The sequence below is a fragment of the Alternaria viburni genome, assembly GCF_023758015.1.
Source record: "Alternaria viburni strain BMP 2772 chromosome Unknown scaffold_1, whole genome shotgun sequence".
NCBI classification, from domain to species: Eukaryota; Fungi; Ascomycota; class Dothideomycetes; order Pleosporales; family Pleosporaceae; genus Alternaria; species Alternaria viburni.
The window spans coordinates 2,479,569-2,496,901 of record NW_026055770.1 but is presented as its reverse complement, the minus strand read 5'-3'; the positions used below and the strand labels follow the sequence as shown (position 1 = coordinate 2,496,901).

Sequence of the window (17,333 nt, the reverse complement as noted above, 5' to 3'; positions counted from 1 at the left end):
ACGCCTCGCGGGCACGAACTGCTCAATGAGGCGTTTTTTCTTCTTTTTTTTTGCCTGCTTGACCACGTCGCTGGTGAGCATGCGGGCCAAGAGCGAGCGCATGGCGCATAGATAGGGCATAGACACGGGCGGACTCGGGACAGGGGGGTGATTCCTTGTAGAGGCTTTCACACGCAGCGTGGCTTGTCGAGCGAGTATAGACGGGACGCCGTACGGAGATTGAGTAGGGCTGTGGTGATGACTTGCAGATGTGCTCCGCGGCGTCGCTTAGCAAGCGAAGGTACATGTGTGTTGCCGATTTGTACTGTCGCGTGCGTTTTTGCATACATGGCTGGTCTTCGATGAGCTCAGCGTGGGAGTTGGGACTTTGCCGCGGAGCGCCCGTAAGCTGGGAATGTTGGGGCTTGAGGAAAGCAAGTGCGGCAGTGTTTGGTGAATGGATTGGTAGAGATGTACATGCAGAAGATATCTGCACGACGGTTTGCAGTATCTTGTTGTCGCTCTTAGCTATATGTATACGGATTGAGACTACAAGAGAGCTTCCAATATACTCCTTCACGCCACGGTCTCTATGTTCTTTTGACATCATACTATCTAGTGTGTTTGCCAAAAAAAAAAAAAAAACTATTCGTGTTCTCAGGGCTTCTACAAGTCGTATAGTCTGCTGCTCGTAGTGCTTAAGACCTATATTTTAAGTAGAGAATTTCCTCGAAAGGGAGATCCACGGTTCCAAAAGAAGGAAAAGGTCTTGAGCCTTTTGCAATTGCTCTTAACATTTTCATTCCACTACTTATCCACACTTATATACACATCCACATACGTACGCCTAATTGACGCACTATCTACAATATCAATCCCCAAGTCTGGGTCAAAGGCGCACTCTATCGTTGTTGATGGATAACCAGTCAGTGTAGTTCAGCCCAGCAGCGAGGAGCTGCACCCATTCTGTTGCAAAAAACGACAGACTCGATAAGTTTGGAAGAAGCCGGTCCAGTGTAAAAGACGAGATAAGTTGCCCATAGATTTATTAGACATTATCTTGTCGCTGTAAGGCGCCTCTTCATCTACTGTACTATTGTGAGACGTAAAAGAAAAACATCAACGACTTCTTATAGCTAACCTTAGCTTACTTATCGACACCACAACCCCAGAAAGAGATTATTTGGTGATAACACCTACATCATGACCTTCATATCAAGACTCCCTCCACGACACCATACCATACCACAACAACTGCCAACTCACCAAACCACAACATCACATTAAACGTCTTGACCTCACCCTGACGACAATAACCACAAAGATTGAAGCTTACACAACGCCGAAGCGCGTATCTATCCATTTATACAAAAGCCACACAACTATGCTCATTCTATTTACTCTTCTCATCATCCATTTCGATTCCATCTTCGCAACGTAAACGTGGCATGACGCTGGAAATCTGCCAGAAGGCCAGATCGATGTCAACCAAAACAGCATACAGACTTCAACGACAACCCACAAACGCCAGAGAAATGCCAACCAAACTCGCTATCAGCAACCATGCATTTCTTCAACCTTTTTTCCCCTTTTCTACCTCACCACCTCACCACCTTCACCTACGCGGAGTCAATCACAATCACGAAAACTCAACGCGACTCCCCCCCAACCTCGCCTGCTTAGCCTGCGCCCTTTCCGCCCTCCTTCTCCTCCTATTAGAATCATAATTACTAAGATCCGTCTCAGTCCCATACACCGGACTACTCAGCACCGTATCCGCGGCAGCCGGAATAGGAGGCGGAGGAGGGAAGCCAGCCTGATCAGGCGCTAGATGCTGTTGCTGGCCATTACCGAACATGGGAGGAGGGCCCGGCGGAGGCGGGGGAATACTAGCTTCAGGCATGCGCAAGGTGCTCGAACTAGGCATGGGCATAGGAGGAGGAGGAGCACCACCACCAGACTGTTGAGCCATTTCCGCGGCTTGAGCAGCTTCCATGGCTTCGGTTCTGCGCCAGCGGTCGCCGCCGACGCCGCTCATGGAACTTACGCTGCCGGCGCGGTTTTTGCGTTGGCGTTCGCGGCGGCGGGCTTCGCGTTCGGCGGCGGCTTCTTCTTCGTTGAGGCGGCGGAGGGTTACGTGGCGGCCGTCGTTGTGCATCTTGACTTTGACGGATACGGGAGGGGAGGCCACGTCGTCTCTGCTGCCGCGGCGTTCCCGTTTGGTGGGTGAGCCGGCAGAAGTGACTGTGGCTGCCGCTGCCGCACCGGCGGGTATTATTGGAGCGTCTCCCGTGCGGCGTCGGCTGTGGTGACGGCCTCCCGGTGAGTCATAGGCTTCGGAACCGGAATCTGACAGGACACTGTAGACACCGGCGCGAGGGGGACGACTGGGGTTGGGCGTGACGGTAGAATCCATGGGGCGAGATGGGCGCTGCGCTACTGAGGGCGTGATACCGGTCATATCGCTCTCAGACAGAATGGTGGACGGCGGTCTATGGCCTCTCCTTGGAGGTGCTCCATCACCCGTGTACTTCTTGCGGCGTTGGCTGTTCATGCGGGCGACCCGTTCCTCTTCCAGATCTTGTTGTCTCATCTCTTCCACGCGGTCGTCTTCCTTCTTCTTGCTGCGTTTGCTGAGAGAATGCTTCAGAAAACCGACGACTCCCATCGTAGCGACACCCTCCTTTAGTCCATACTGCCGATCCCTAGGCCTCATCTCAGTTTCTTCACTGAGGCTTGTCCGGCTATCGAAAGAGTCGATGGAGGTAACACTTCCATTTGTGCGGTGACCAGGTCGCATAGCACTTCCAGACAAAGCCGATGCTTGTGGGTTGTCTCGACGCCAGTCGTTTCGACGGTTTGCTGGAGATTCGGGTGCCCTTCCTTCCTCGAGCCTGGAGATATCTGTCTGAGTGACTTCGGATGGTCCCAATGGGCGGCTATAACTGAAGTCGCTCCCTGTCTCGGTTGGAGGATGTTTTGGTTTGCGATTGAATAGTTTCTTGACGGCGAAAATACCACCAGCTGCAGCGCCAACTCCTAGGAGCTTGTCCTTCCATGTGGAACCTTTGTTGCCATCGGCACGGTATTTCTCATCGCTCAAGTACGATTCAGTGAACTCAGAGTCGGCGACACGAGAGCGGGAATCACGGCGGGACCGAGAGTCGGGTCGGGAACTCAGAACTGTGCCACCGTGCCTGCTGCGGGTGCGGCTTCGAGATCTTCTTGACCCCAGCGCAGCTAATCCTGCACCGGCTGCTCCCGCAGCTGCAAGCTTTCCAGCGCCAGGGCCTCTGCTCGTGCGTCGACTTATCCTGGTACTGTATGAGCGGTCGGTGATGTAGGTGCTACGGTCATCAAAGTCCATCTCGGGCTGGGTCCTGTAGGAAAGGACGAAGTAGAGGATGACTAGGATGAAAGTCCATACTGCGAAAAGGATGAACAAGGCCAGTGGTGATCCGTATAGTGTCAGGCCAAGTGGGATCTGAGCAAGTCCAAGCAGTGCGATAGTGCGGCCTAGCCATTGATGAACCTATAAATGTCAGTCTTCGCTATACTTGCGCATGTTGTTCACTCACCATAAGCTTAAGAGGGATCTTGAATCGCTCCTTGCCCTTTTCTAATTTATGAATGAGAGCGCCACCAAGGAATTGGACCATAACAAGAGTGTACAGCGCAACGCCGATGCCGTGGTGAGGGTTGGTCAGAGACCTCTCGAGGCCAACAGCTTGGAAGCTGCAGACGATGGCAGCAGTCGAGAGTAGGACTGCTGCTACCTGCAACCAGATGTGGACTCGCAAGGCGGTTCGTGGGTTGCGATGGTAGAAGCGAGCCATAAAGATAGCTGCCGGTATTACGAATAGGAAAGCAATGACTGCTAATACACCGTGGGCTATGATGAGAGCCTTGTAGCTGGCCATGCTGCGGAAGCGATTGCCCATGCCTGAGTAGTCAGTCTCTGTAGTCTTTTTTAACAACGAAGATTCTTACCATTCAATCGCATCGTCTCAAAGTTCGGGGCTTGCAAGTTGGGCAGCAGAAAAGTGTTGCGCTGCGAGTCCCATGTGCCATCTCCCACATGCATCGTGGCCGAGTCGTAGACGCTCGACCCGGGGTCCGAGAGTTGGTTCGACATTATCGCAATAATGTTCGGTTTCGCGCTCAATGGCCAATTCCTTCAGAACAGTCGTAAAGTAGGTGCGTAAGTCGTTAAACACACCAGGCTGACGGACGAGGTAACGACAGAAAACCGGAATCTCGCTAACAACGCAGGCAAGCAACAATACGTGGAAACAGAGAGTCGTAACGTCGTGACAGGCGTAAGAATAGCGAAAGTAGGCCGGAACGAGGTGGTAGTCGTGTATTCGTGTAGAGCGTGTCCGGTTGGACAGCTCGCGGTGGTGGGGGAACGTCAGCTCCTGGCGCCGTGCAATGGACGTCGATGGGAAGAAGCGGTTTCTCTGACTGCAGGGAGCGAAAGTCTTCTCTTGGGTGCTGCAGCTGCAGATGTCACGAAAGGATGGAATCGGTAGCCAGCTCAATTAGCTCGTCGAGGGCTCCACCAGCCGCATGTTTATGGGTGGAATGGCCTGGCAACGTAATCGATAGGTTGAAGGGCGGTGAGTGGCTGGGGCCGGCCAACCACAGCCCGCCGCACCCCTGCACCCAGCCGCCCAGATTCTGAGACGACTCGAATTTCTGGTTTCCGAGGCCGATTGATTAGCTCGGCACGCTGCTCTTGGGCGCGCATGCGCTGGCAGTGAGGCGAACCGTCGCTAGGCCTTAGGGGACATGCTCAAGCACCGTGTTCGCAGGTGCATGGCCACGAATTAGAACACGGATTAACACGAGTCGATCGCGCAGAGAAAAAGTCGTTTCAAGCAGTGGTATCTCGAGTCCAAACGCCGTAACAAGCCCAACACGCTCACCGCAAGGACGTCATCCCTCAACATCCAACATGTCCCTTAGCGCCTTTTCAGACGCTCGGAGCCATCTGCCTCTCTCTTCTAGTTCATCTCCGATTCCACCGCCCTCTTCCTTCCGTCTCCGGGCCTCTCTAGCTGCCGCCACGGTTCCCTGTTTCTGCGTCTCCAGCGGCCTCAGCTCGCGCTCCAGCTTCTCCAAGTCTCTGGTTCGGTTCGGGATGGTAGCCTGCAGACTTGCGATCTGCGCATTCAGGGCTGCGAGCTCCGCCTCCCGTTCGCTGAGCACTCGCTGAGTTTCTGGAAGTGGGAGAGACAGCTCAGGGTTCGTCGAGACTGGTGTTTGCTCGTGCTTCAGCTGCTCAATGGTCGCTTCCAGGCCAGCAATCTCAGTCGGAAGTGACTCAAGCTGTTGCGTACGTAGTTGAAGACCCTCATAGCGCAGTGCGAGCTCTTTTCCCTTGTCCTCCAACTGCTTCAGGATCTCGGCTACCTCCAGCTTGCGCTCCTTGAGCTCTGCCTTGAGACCCAGTATCTCCTTTTCCTTCTCGTCGTTCTCGTGAGCGTCGACTAGGCGGGGTGGGTTCTCCGTTATGCTGCGCAGGAACTTCTCCTTGGTGACCTGCTCGACGTAGCTGAAGCGTAGCTTGCTGAAGAGTTCCTGCAACAATGTTAGGCCTGCTCTCTCTCGTGACATTTCGGAGACGCGTACTTTGTAATGTAGTAAGTCAGCCTCGAGGGCAGCCGGATGAGTGTCGCCATTCTGCTCGCTGTCCTCCGACGCCGCCGAGTTGCGCTTCTTCGCGGCCTGTGGGAGATCCTTGGGCGATAGTGTTTCTGCAATAGCGAGGAGCTTGAGTGACTTTGACTGCTGCAACTGTTCCAACACTGCGGCTGGTGTTGGCGCCGCCGATTTCCGCTTAGGTCCCATTGTGTTTGTTGTAAATGAATTGGGGCGGCCTCGAGCCCTGGTTTGTGTCACACTTTGTAGAGATAAAATTTTGTTCTGTCTAATTAATTACTAATAATGCTACTAAACCTAATAATCTTAATAAGTTAAGCAGCCTAACAACGCTAAATTTATAATATACAGCCTATCTGTTCCTATAATAGTAATAGTAGAGCTATAATTACTATCTTTAATAGCTATTTGCAATACTATACTAGACTTATATAACTATTCTTCTAACCTCTATAGTAGCGTTAGACTATATAATAACTACTACTAGTATCTCTATTTATATATTAGATACTATATATAAGACATAAGATCTTCTTTATCTATAAAACGCTCTTCTTACTCTAGACGCAGGCTTAGTAGTTATTGCGTATAGAATTTACCTTTATATTTCTCTTTTACTATATATTCTATAGAGTAGTAATTTAGTCTTTTACTATCTTAGTATCTCTACTACTTAGTATAGCTACTTTTAGGTATTCTTTTAGAGTAGTAGCGTTAATAGTAATAGTATTAAGATACTTAGCGTATATTTATATCTTACTCTTTTTAAGTTCTAAATATATCTCTTTAAAGTTAATAAAAGTCTTCTTATTATAGAATTACTAGACTTAGGTAAAGCTTAGGTTTATGTAGAAGTTAGAGACTTAATCTAAGAGAGTAAGTAAGTTATTAGAGATAGAGTTAATAATGCTATAAGAGCCTACTAAGCTAATAAAGGTAAGTCTTAATAAAGAAGGTGTACTAAAGTGCAGAACTTAAGAATAAGAGTTCTTAAAATTACGTAAGATAAGAATATTAGTATTATTAAAAGTATCTATTATATAGTAATAGCTTTAAAAGTAGAGGTTTATTTAGAGAGGTTCTAATATAGTATAAGTAGTAGTAGATATATAAGAAGATATACTAACTTATATATAAGAATATATAGCATTTCTACTTTATAACCTACTTTATAACTTATTCTAATAGTTCTCTAACTAATAAGCTATAGTTATATTACTATTTTATCTAAATTTTAAGAGAAATAATAAAGTAATTATATTACTTATATAGTAATTTTTTTAAAATAAGCTACTTACTAGGGTATTAGTAGCTAAGCTAGAAAGGCTTAGCGCGCTCTTACATATACCTTAGATATAGAGTACGTGTTAAACTTTATTTTACGCCTTTATAAGACACTTAGTAGAAGGCAGTTACCTATTTAAGACTTAATTTTTTAGATTTAAGATACCTATTACGCTGTTTAAAATAAAACGTAAATGAATTGGAAGATTTAATGTTTGTTTGGGATCGCGAATGCCCGCGCAGGGCTGAGTTCCCCGCGGCGACTACCGCATGCAGCTAGCACGGCCCGCCGCGTGGAATGATTTCACATGGCCGCCCGGGATCTCTCAAGGTCAGACTTCTGCGACCCTTCCTCTCCACCCCAACAACAGTCGCCCACCATGGCCAGGGACCTGAATGACGACGCGTATATTGCAGAGCTGCTGAAAGAGGACGCAAAGAATGCGACCAAGAAATACGAACTCGTTGGCATCGATGCCTTCAACCCGAGGTGCGTCATGAGCCTCCGTACACGCCGTGCAGTCGCATGAGCGTTGAAAGTACATGAGCACTCCATTATGAGACTGCTCATGCTGACATGTTGTAGAATGAAATCTCGCGCACCTAGACCGAACAAGGGCTTCCTGCGACACCTCATCCGACAGACTGACAGCCACAACTCTGCGCTCCTTGCCAAAGAGGCCGCCGAGTCTCGCGCCCGACTCAGAATGATGGATCGAGAAAAAAGACAGGCGGCAGGACAAGGGGACGCATATCCGCCAAGCCGATGGGATGTCGAAAGCGCAGGCAACCAGGAACGGTTGGCGCCATCAGGAAGCGACATCGACCGATGCGAAGCAGAGTCAAGCAGACGACAAGATCGCGGCAAGGATGAGGACAGGCATAGGAGGAGGCGCGATGAAACAGAGGCAGATGGTTCGACGACCCCGAAGTCTCGCCGGCATCGAGACCGAAGCAGAGATGGACACCGACACAAGAGGAGACATGATAGTGAGGAGGAAGACCATTCCAAACGGAAACGGAGACGATCAAAGTCGCCCCGAGACAGATCGCGTAAAGACAAATACACCAAAGAGCAAGAACGCTACAAGCCCCGGGGAAGAGACCACAAGGACCGCGAGCACGCAGGGCGCACATCGCACTGGCGAACATCTTCACGGTCACGATCACGATCACGATCACCTCATTCCTCAAAGCACAGAAAACACAGCCGACACCGAGACCGGACTCGCTCCCTCAGCCCAAAACGCAAATCCACCACCTCCAAACCACCCAAACCCAGCCGCCACACCACCAAGCGCTCCCCCTCCGCTGCATCCTCCTCCTCCGACCCCCTCGAAGCCATCGTCGGCCCCCTCCCTCCCCCGCGCTCACCGCCCGTTCGCTCCAAAGGCCGCAACGCGTACAAACCGCAAAACGGCGGCATCGAATCGCGCTTCTCCTCCACCTACGATCCCACCATGGACGTGCGCCCGGCATCCGACGCAGAAGACGACTGGGGCGACGCACTAGAAGCACTGCGTGACCGAGCGCGCTGGCAGCAACAAGGCGCCGATCGACTGAAACAAGCCGGGTTTACGGATGATCAGGTGAGGAAGTGGGAGAGGGGGGATGTGCAGGGGGAGGAGGATGTGGTGTGGAGGAAGAAGGGGGAGGGAAGGGAGTGGGATAGAGGGAAGGTTGTTGATGAGGAGGGGGATGTGGAGGTTAGGGCTGATTTTGGGAGGTTGAAATAAAGGACTTTCAGGATTGAATTCAGAATTGCGTTCTTAAGAGATAATTGCTATTCCGAGATAAGGTACATTGTCTCTCACACTCCTGTTCCCTTTCCACTCCAATCGTTACTACTATTACACGTCCCATCCCCATCCACTCCTCCTCCCCCTCCTACTCTACTCATCCCACTCACTCCCAATGCCTCCCCACCAACCCCATCTTCCTCCCATCCACTCCCTCCTCATAACTCGCACTATCCGAACCCCTATCCGAATCCGTATCCGGGAAACTCAAATCACTACGCAGAGTCTCGACGTCTGCTTTGTCGCCTACGACTGTCGTGTCGTCGTCGCCGAAGGAGTAGCATGGGTTGCGGGGAGGGAGGCGTGTGGGGCGGGAACTTGAGGCATTGTTGTTCCTGTTGTTGTAGTTGGCGGTGTGAGTGTTGAAGTCGCGCTGGGGAATTGGAATCTTGGGAGGTGGTGGTGGTGGTATTGGGCGTCCAGCGTACGTATCTGGATAACGATGATGGATGCCCTGCGGCGAACGAGGCATCACATCCAATTCCACTGGATACGTCGGATACCCTGTCATACCATTATGACTCGTATCCGGCATCCTCGCTGGCATATTATCAAGTTCAACCGCCATCCTCCTCTCCCCTTCTTCCCGTCCAGCCCCAACCCGTTCAATCTCCTCATTCGAGCTCGAGAACCCAGACCACAACCTCGGTATCAAGTGCCCCGTCCCCTCATTCCCACCATTCCCATCATTCCCATCATTCCCATCATCCCCATTCCTCCTCAGCACAGCATCCAAGGGCCCACTGATACTAAGCTGCTTTCCCGCTCGCTCTTCCTCCGGCGCCCCGCTTGTGCCGTCTAGGAAACTTCCTTTTGTAGGGGTCCTGATGAGGAAGATTGTTATAAAGACGAGAGCGAGGGAACCGAGGAGAGCGCTGATGGCGAGGGATGCGGGTTCGATGGCAGGGTGATGTGGGGAGGGGAGGAGGACGGGAGGGGGTAAGAGCCAGAGAGTGGGGAGGGGGGTGGGTGGTGTTGAGGACATGAGGAGGATTGTGATACTGGTGATGCTATACTGTGGGTGGGAGGAGGAGAGTGAGTCTGTCTAAGGTGTTGGCAGTGATGCGAAACCAGGATATGGGAGTATGTACTTGGCAATTGATTGTTGCAAACGCTGTTATCTGCTCTTCACGTCTGCAGCTCTGGCACGGTGTTGTCTGTGAATTTCTAACGACAATCAGAAAAACGGAGATGAAGATACGCTTGAGAATAGATCGTCCCAGTCGGCTAGATCGAGCTGTATCGCATCGTGAACTTGCGATGAAGGTTGGTGCTCCCGCAAGGCATTCGAGGATGTAACTTGGAACGTCTCCAGCGCAATCTCCTTATCCACACATTTTGGATTTCCTTCTCTTATTCTCTCAGCACCTCGATACTTCCCCACAATCTGCATGAGAGACTCGTGTAATTTCGCTGCTGCGAGTGAATCTTCTCTCGCATCCGCAATCATCTGCAATCCTTTCGCCAAATCATTATCTTGTTCTAGCTCGGCCTGCAGTTCGCTAGATCTGTTGAGGCAGGCGTCCATGAGTAACGCAATAGTAGCAATGAAGATACTGTACAGACCAGCTGGAGGACGTTGTGGGCGATGCGCGAAAGGATGACGCGACCGTAAAATTTTTATTTCGAGGTAGATGAGTTGGCTGGCTGAGTAGAGACAGGCGGTGCGGGAAGACGGGCTTGTTGAGATGGCCATAGATGCGGGTGGGCGGGTGAGAGAGGTGAGGTGTAGTTTACAGCGCTGGGTGTGGATGAGCGTGTTGAGGAAGTAGGCTTGGATGAAGGTGTGGTTTGGCTTGCCGGAGGAAAATGTGTTGTCGTAGGAGTCTAGCAGGAAGAAAGCGGGTGTTTCGTGCATCATGTCCACGAGCTGTCTGTCCATTGCCATAAGGTGAGCATCGCGTTTGGACGGATCCGATGTGATCTGGTCGACGAAGTTGCGTGAGATCTCTGCTAGACGGATGCGCTGGAGGAAGTATGACATGTCTGTGTGCTGGGAGAGTGGCAGAGATGGTTGGGGCCCGACAGCAAGTAGATCTACGTCGTTGATGTTTAGGGGCTTGTTTACGTTCATATGAAGGGGACTGGATTGGTATACGCCTTCGCTGGGACCGCCGTATCTTGCTGCAAGAAGCCTGTGCAAATCTGTCAGTCTACTTTATACCATCAATGAATCAAGTCTTCTCAAGTCAACGTACCAGTCCGTAGCAGTCAGATACCACCAAACACGACGACCAACCTCTGCTTTGAGCGTACCTGCCGCATCGACATTAGATATATGATCGATCTGATGCAGACCCATTTCCCGACCCAGCAACAAGCCAGTCGAGATCAAGGAGCGGTATCGTAGAGAGACACCCTCTATATTACACAAGACGTATGATAGAATGATGATGCCTTGTATAGCCTCCAGAGCCAGCGACCGCCCCTCTTGCAATGTCTCGAGTACAGTGTATGTCGCCTTGACCCAAATAGATGTCTGAGAGCGCGCTTGGGTCGAGGAGATAAAAATGGGGCGTTCTCTGTCCAGTCCGTTCGGTACACTCCATACATGTGTTGTATGAGCGATGATGCTTAGTAGTAAAGCTACTTTGCTGGGATCGGTAGGCTCACAACTTTCGATCGAGCAGTATATTTCGTTGAAAATCGCTGGCAGGGAGGGATAATGCGTTACATGTTGAATGTAGTTGAGCTCAGTAATGTAGATGTCGAGGAGTGTCATAGCTTCTTCCTTTAGGGGTAGCCATATACGTGGCATTATTCGGCCGAGTTGCGTTGTGTAGCTCAGTGTTGATGGTATTGTACGGATCGGACCGATCTCAAAGGTGATGTGGTTTGTGGTAGGCAGTTCGAAAGAGCTCTGACTTATGGAGACACCTTCGAGGTGTTCTACCATTTCTCTCGTTTCCTGTATCCTGGAAGGCCGGTGCCTCTCGATTTCGTCTGGAGCGGTTCCAGAAACGAAGGCCGTTCGGACACTTTCTCTGTCATCATTGCCCGCCTGCGGAGGGAAGGTAGTCTCTCGTATGATACGTTCTTCGAGCTCTCGCACACGAGTTTGAAGCGCAGCTATCTCAGCCTGCATGTCAGGTCTTCCGGTTGAAGATAAAGGTGTTTGGACGCTCTCATATGGCTGTTCCTGTGTGAGGGAAGCCCCGATCGAGACGGGTGTTTGAAGGCTTTGAGCTTCGCGTGCCGCCGGAGTAGGATCAAATTGACATGTCTTTCCTCGTGATCTGCAACTTGTGCATGGTAGCGGTCGATCACAGCGAATCTTGCGCGACCGACAGAAGTTGCAAGAGTATTGTCCTTTGCGATTGGAACGCTCTCGCTCGCCCGAAGCTGGCATGGCGGTTCTTGAAATCCTGGTAGACAATCGCAATGAGAGAACAGTGGCAAGAGATCAAGAAACATGTTCTCTAGGCTGGGGAGGAAGATGGTTGGTCACATGAGGTATGTCTGCAGATGAGTGCCAAGCATACCGCGGGTATTCCGCGGAATACCCGTCAACAGAGAAGCGATGCTGACAGCATATTCCTACCTGGGTACAGTGCCACATGGTTACAGAGTCATTCGTACGCTCGAAGGATTCAGGAGGAAGTCGATCTGAAACGAATTGACCCTACAGACGGTAAGGATTTCATAGGAGCGTACTGTGCAGTGCTTCGGGAGGGTGGCGCTTTAGGATCTCCATCGTGCGGACCTGCTATTCTTCGCTCACAAATATGAACGAGCCGATATGGAGCTGCAAGTAATACATGTAACAGGTCCGACGCTATCGCGATCCGTGTAATAACAGGACAGATGCGGATGTTTGGATTCAGTGATGTGATGCGGAAGTGGCGACCAATGGCAATGGCAATAGCGAGACGAGACGCCGACATTCGCACCAGTCATGCTCGCCAAGACGCAGCCACCATCTGACTCGCATCCAAAATAATTCCATCCTCCACTTCCACCCCATCTTCCCCTCCACCACAACACCAATGTAACCAATGTCATTCATCCCCCGCCATGCCTTCCCGCAAATCCCGTCGCTGCCCCGGTCCTACTTCCTGGGCCACCACAAAGCCGGCCTGGCAAAGATGAAATCGCTCCTCTCGTCCATCGACCTAGTAATCGAATGCCGCGACTACCGTGTCCCACTCACCTCGCGCAACCCTCTATTCGAAGATGCGCTGGAAGGAAAAGAACGAGTCATTGTATATACGAAGAGGGATTTGGGTGGAGGATCGCGCGATAACCGCAATGAGGATGTCATTGCGAAATGGCATCACCCTACTACGACCATGTTCGTGCGGAACGGGAAAGAGGCCGAGGGCGAAATTAGCGGACGGAAGAGCGTGATCAAGCTCCTGGATATCCTGCGCGAACACGCGCAGAAGAGGTGGAAGCTAGTCGGCCACCGCGTCATGGTAGTAGGCATGCCCAACGTGGGTAAATCCACGCTCCTCAACGCCCTGCGCGCGCAAGGAATCGGTCGAGGGAAAGTCGCAGCCACGGGCGCGCAACCGGGTGTAACGCGCAAAGTGAGCAGCAGCGGCGTGAAGATCATACCGAGCGAAGACGACATGGAAGCAGCGGAGGCGGCGGCGAAGAAGAAGCTGCAAGGCGTGGGCGGAGGTGTTTATCTGCTTGATACACCCGGTGTCTTCATCCCGTATGTCCCCGACGCAGAAGCCATGATGAAACTAGCGCTCTGCGGCTCCGTCAAAGATACCATCATCGCGCCTGTTATGCTCGCGGATTACCTGCTCTACCACCTGAATCTCCAGTCGCCGTCGCTATACTCCGAATACGCGTCGCCTACTAACGACATCATCGAGCTCCTTACTGAGATTGCGAAGAAGACTGGTAGACTGGGTAAGGGCGGGGTTATAGATACAGAAGCGACGTCGTTGTGGATGATTCAAAAGTGGAGGCAAGGCAATATGGGACGCTTTCTGCTGGACGAGGTGGACGAGAAGAGTTTGGTGAAGGCGAAGATTGATGAGGAGGGGCTTACGCCTAGTTTTAATCAAGCGAGGAAGGCAGAGCGGGAACGCAGGAGAGAGAGGAATAAGGCGAGGGGGGAGAAGTAGGATGGTGAGGCGGAGTGGAGGTGGGCATGTGGCAACGGGTTGCGCAAAGCGTCTAGTACAGATGTTTAATGCGACCACGGCCTAATGGGACCACGGCTTCAAAGGGATGTCCGCCATACTCATGCTCTGCGATTGTTCTTTACCGCATCCAGGACAAAGGACGGTACAGTTGGCCTATAAGTCAGACCGAAGCCCTCATCTCACAACGCAATAACCCTAGCGAAGTCACCAAATCTTCCTTGAAATCTTTCTTTCCCATCCTTCAAACAGATCTGGGCGCAACATTCCATCTTCTTACACCCCTCCATCCACAAAACTCCTCCTCACATGCCTTACCCCACTCCAAGTCCATCAAAAAACCAGAACTCGCAAAACAAATACATCAATCCGCTCAAACAGCCCCCACCGGACCCCCCACATCAGTCCTACCAAGCATCCTGTTATACGGCGGCGGCTCATCGTGATACGGCGGCGGTTCCTCGGTATGAACAGCCATCTCATACAACCTCGGCGCAGCATCCAATTCATGATACGCCAGCGGCCCCGGCCCAGCTTCGAATACATTAGGAGGTTCAGTTGGAGCAGCCTGCCAATCCGTAACCACCTGCACAGGCTGCGTACACGCAATACCGGACCACTCTCTATCCGCACATCTCCCCGTGATCTCGATCTGGAGTTCGTATTCTAGGTTTAGGCCGTAGCTAGTGAAGCTCGGCGCGATGGTGTTATTGTTGCAGTCTTTTGCGAGTTCGATGTTCGCCACGTCGAGCAGGTTGAGGCCGTCGTAGAGGGATTCGCCGTCACCTGTTTCGTATTTGTGGTCGCAGAGGACGATGGTGCGGCGGTCGGTGTGGTTGGTTACTCTGCTGGGGTGTTTGAAGAAGGCTTCGTTGGGGAGGAAGACGTTGATCTTTGCGTTTAACTGCACTTTTAAACGCCGGATGAAGAGATCAGGTAGGGAAGGCAGCGATTCCGAGCGTTTGGTGTGTTGCACTGTTACGATGGCTGGGAGGGGAGATCCGATGACTAGGATGCTGGGTGGAGTGGCGAGGACGTTGAATTGGGCGTAGGGGATTTCTGCAAAGGACTCGATGCCGAAGAGGAGTTCTTTGTCGGCGAGTTTGTCTTTGAAGCGGCCGAGCTTGCTGGAGTTTTCGCCGTAGTTGGGGAGGAGTTTGCGTGTCCGGATTAGCTTCGCTGCGCTGCAGTGTTTGGGTAGCTTGGTGCCGAAGTTTAGGTCGGGTTGCAGGAGGGAGCGGTCGTAGGGGGGCGCTGGTGGCATGTAGGTGATTTCTTGTCGGACACGCACTGGTGGTGTGCCGGGTAGATCGGACTCCATGTACGCTTCTAGGTGGTACACGACCCGTGGACTTGTGGGCGTGGGACCGTTTAGTGTTGGAGGTAGAGGGAATCCAGGAGAATGCTGGAATCGGGGGTGGTTCCATTGGTCCCCTGGATGAAGCCATACTCTACCTAGACATAGGTGGAAGAAGTCAGTACATGTCTCACATGCAGTTCGTGCAGCGATATTTCTTACCAGCGGGAGGCGGTATCGTAGCATGGTTTCCGAATGTGAAGGAGAAAGGCAGCTCGACTCTGACTGGATCTCTCGCATTATTGGCGCGGAGGTGGAAGTCATCGGCTGCTATTTCGTGTATGTAGAGGAATTGCGATAGTCCATAGAACTCAAGGTGCACGCTTCGTCCATGGGCATCTTCAACGGCAGAGAAGCCTTTTAGACTTATGCTTATGCGTTTAGGTTGTGATGTGGGCACCACGATTAGCTGGCCTTGTACGCAGTCCCCGCTTGTGTAGGTCGGTGGCGGATTGAGCACTTCGATGTAGACGGGATTGTCTCTGCGATTAGCTCGGCTGCCGGTCGCAGCAATTGTTAATACCATGATCAGCTGAAGGACGATGGACGACTGTATGATAAGAATAGGAGAATGATTGTGGTTATGGAAAACAATGGCATTGTATAAGGCTGCCCACGGGGTCAAGTATCGACGGCGATGTCGCTTCGGTGCCGCCCCTGTTCCTCGGGACCTGCCATACCAAGCCCTAGGGTGTCACGAGTGAGAGCCGAAGTTCCATCTTGGTATTCAAACCCGGGTTTGATTGTCCTGGACGCCCTATGGGCCTAAAGACCCGCGTATCAGCACCGGTGGCTCAGCCTCGATGCTTCGACAAGCAAGACTCGCGAGATCGCCGTCAAATCTCCGTCTGTCAGGCCTGCCGTGGTGTTGCAGGTGTCTTGCGCGATGACGAGGCGCTTTGTGGTGATGCTCATTGGTGGTGTTGGCGGCGCCGGGGTCGTGCCGTCATCGATGGAGGGCGCGACTCGCGACTTCTGGACTTTTTGACCCTCTAGCAGCCCACGCCCGTCCCAACCAACACGGCCAGCCATGTCGTCCAGCTACACCTGCACGGCCTGCTCCAAGGCCCTCTTGAGGTCCTCTACCTCGCTGCTCCAGGTACACAGCCACAACCCCCTCCCCAAAGCGGATAATTGACTCTCGTAGCGAACGAATCGAGCGTCTCTGCGCCAAGCACGTCGAACAATCTCCACCACCTCACCCACCGCCTACCATGCCTCGCAATCGCTGTCAGCAGATGTCAGGCCCGAAGCGATCAAGAAGCCGCACCCAGCTGTTGCGTCGGGCGTGACTGGCCTCGCCCAGAAGCTGCGCGAAAAGGCACCGCTGATGACCGAGACGTACGTCGCATACGGCGCAACACGAGACCTCATCAAGGAATGCACGAAGCCCGGTGAATACAAGATACCCCAAGCGCTGCTGAAGCGGGGCGAGATACCCGTCGACGAGAACGGTGTGCACCTGGGCGAGGCCGAAGGGTGGTGGTATGACAGTAAGTACTCACAATGAGAATACCCAGGCCTTTCGCTAACGTATTATTGCACAGCCCTCGGACTCAAGCCAACCTTTTCAAATTGGGCCCAAATCACCTTCATCCACATGTACATGCTACAAGTCCGCTTCCGCATGTTCCCCCAGTCACACGCACCGGTATGGATCCAGCACCTCACCAACCAAGCCTTCTACGCCGCCGAGGACAGACTGGTCATATGGCACAAGTTCAACGCCAATTCGCTGCGTCAGAAGCATCTCAAAGATATGTTTTCGCAGTGGCGGGCGGTGCTGCTGTCATACGACGAGGGGCTGATGAAGGGCGACGCTATGCTTGCGGCGGCTATCTGGCGTAATCTGCTCGGCGCAAAGGAAGATGTTGACTTTGAGAAGCTGGCCCAGATTGTGGGGTATATGCGGAGAGAGCTCAAGAGGCTGGATAGTGCTACGGATGATCAGGTCGCAGATGGGACGTGGACGTTCCGTGGCAGTCCCGGAGACGAGGCGCCTGTTGTTAAGGCGCCGAGTAGGATGATGGCGGCTGAGACTTCCAAGGCGTGATTTATGAACGGCACGAACGGGATGTAAGAGAAGAACCATGTATCAACAATATGTATATATCTTATGAGAGATGCGATATGGAAACAAGCCTGTTCATA

The 17,333-nt window shown here is 52.1% G+C and overlaps 7 protein-coding genes across 7 annotated transcripts; 3 read left to right on the top strand and 4 right to left on the bottom strand.

Annotated features, from left to right (window-relative positions):
- Positions 1-1,658: 1,658 nt before the first annotated feature.
- Positions 1,659-4,114, bottom strand: J4E79_000893 (uncharacterized protein; the record flags this gene model as incomplete). The annotated part of the gene is made up of 4 exons (XM_049349804.1): positions 1,659-1,691; positions 1,736-3,511; positions 3,558-3,922; positions 3,970-4,114. The coding sequence occupies 4 exons, from the start codon at positions 4,112-4,114 to the stop codon at positions 1,659-1,661; spliced, it is 2,319 nt and encodes a 772-aa protein (XP_049216591.1).
- An 803-nt stretch (positions 4,115-4,917) lies between these two features.
- On the bottom strand, positions 4,918-5,832 carry J4E79_000892 (uncharacterized protein; the record flags this gene model as incomplete). The annotated part of the gene is made up of 2 exons (XM_049349803.1): positions 4,918-5,562; positions 5,614-5,832. 2 exons carry the CDS (start codon positions 5,830-5,832, stop codon positions 4,918-4,920), a joined length of 864 nt encoding a protein of 287 aa, XP_049216590.1.
- A 1,475-nt stretch (positions 5,833-7,307) lies between these two features.
- J4E79_000891 (uncharacterized protein) lies at positions 7,308-8,663 on the top strand (the record flags this gene model as incomplete). The annotated part of the gene is made up of 2 exons (XM_049349802.1): positions 7,308-7,417; positions 7,514-8,663. The coding sequence occupies 2 exons, from the start codon at positions 7,308-7,310 to the stop codon at positions 8,661-8,663; spliced, it is 1,260 nt and encodes a 419-aa protein (XP_049216589.1).
- Positions 8,664-9,903: 1,240 nt separating this feature from the next.
- Positions 9,904-10,800, bottom strand: J4E79_000890 (uncharacterized protein; the record flags this gene model as incomplete). The annotated part of the gene is made up of 1 exon (XM_049349801.1): positions 9,904-10,800. The coding sequence occupies one exon, from the start codon at positions 10,798-10,800 to the stop codon at positions 9,904-9,906; it is 897 nt and encodes a 298-aa protein (XP_049216588.1).
- A 1,921-nt stretch (positions 10,801-12,721) lies between these two features.
- J4E79_000889 (uncharacterized protein) lies at positions 12,722-13,807 on the top strand (the record flags this gene model as incomplete). The annotated part of the gene is made up of 1 exon (XM_049349800.1): positions 12,722-13,807. The coding sequence occupies one exon, from the start codon at positions 12,722-12,724 to the stop codon at positions 13,805-13,807; it is 1,086 nt and encodes a 361-aa protein (XP_049216587.1).
- A 391-nt stretch (positions 13,808-14,198) lies between these two features.
- J4E79_000888 (uncharacterized protein) lies at positions 14,199-15,708 on the bottom strand (the record flags this gene model as incomplete). The annotated part of the gene is made up of 2 exons (XM_049349799.1): positions 14,199-15,259; positions 15,345-15,708. The coding sequence occupies 2 exons, from the start codon at positions 15,706-15,708 to the stop codon at positions 14,199-14,201; spliced, it is 1,425 nt and encodes a 474-aa protein (XP_049216586.1).
- A 504-nt stretch (positions 15,709-16,212) lies between these two features.
- Positions 16,213-17,235, top strand: J4E79_000887 (uncharacterized protein; the record flags this gene model as incomplete). Its single annotated transcript, XM_049349798.1, has 3 exons — positions 16,213-16,281; positions 16,330-16,675; positions 16,730-17,235. The coding sequence occupies 3 exons, from the start codon at positions 16,213-16,215 to the stop codon at positions 17,233-17,235; spliced, it is 921 nt and encodes a 306-aa protein (XP_049216585.1).
- Positions 17,236-17,333: the final 98 nt, after the last annotated feature.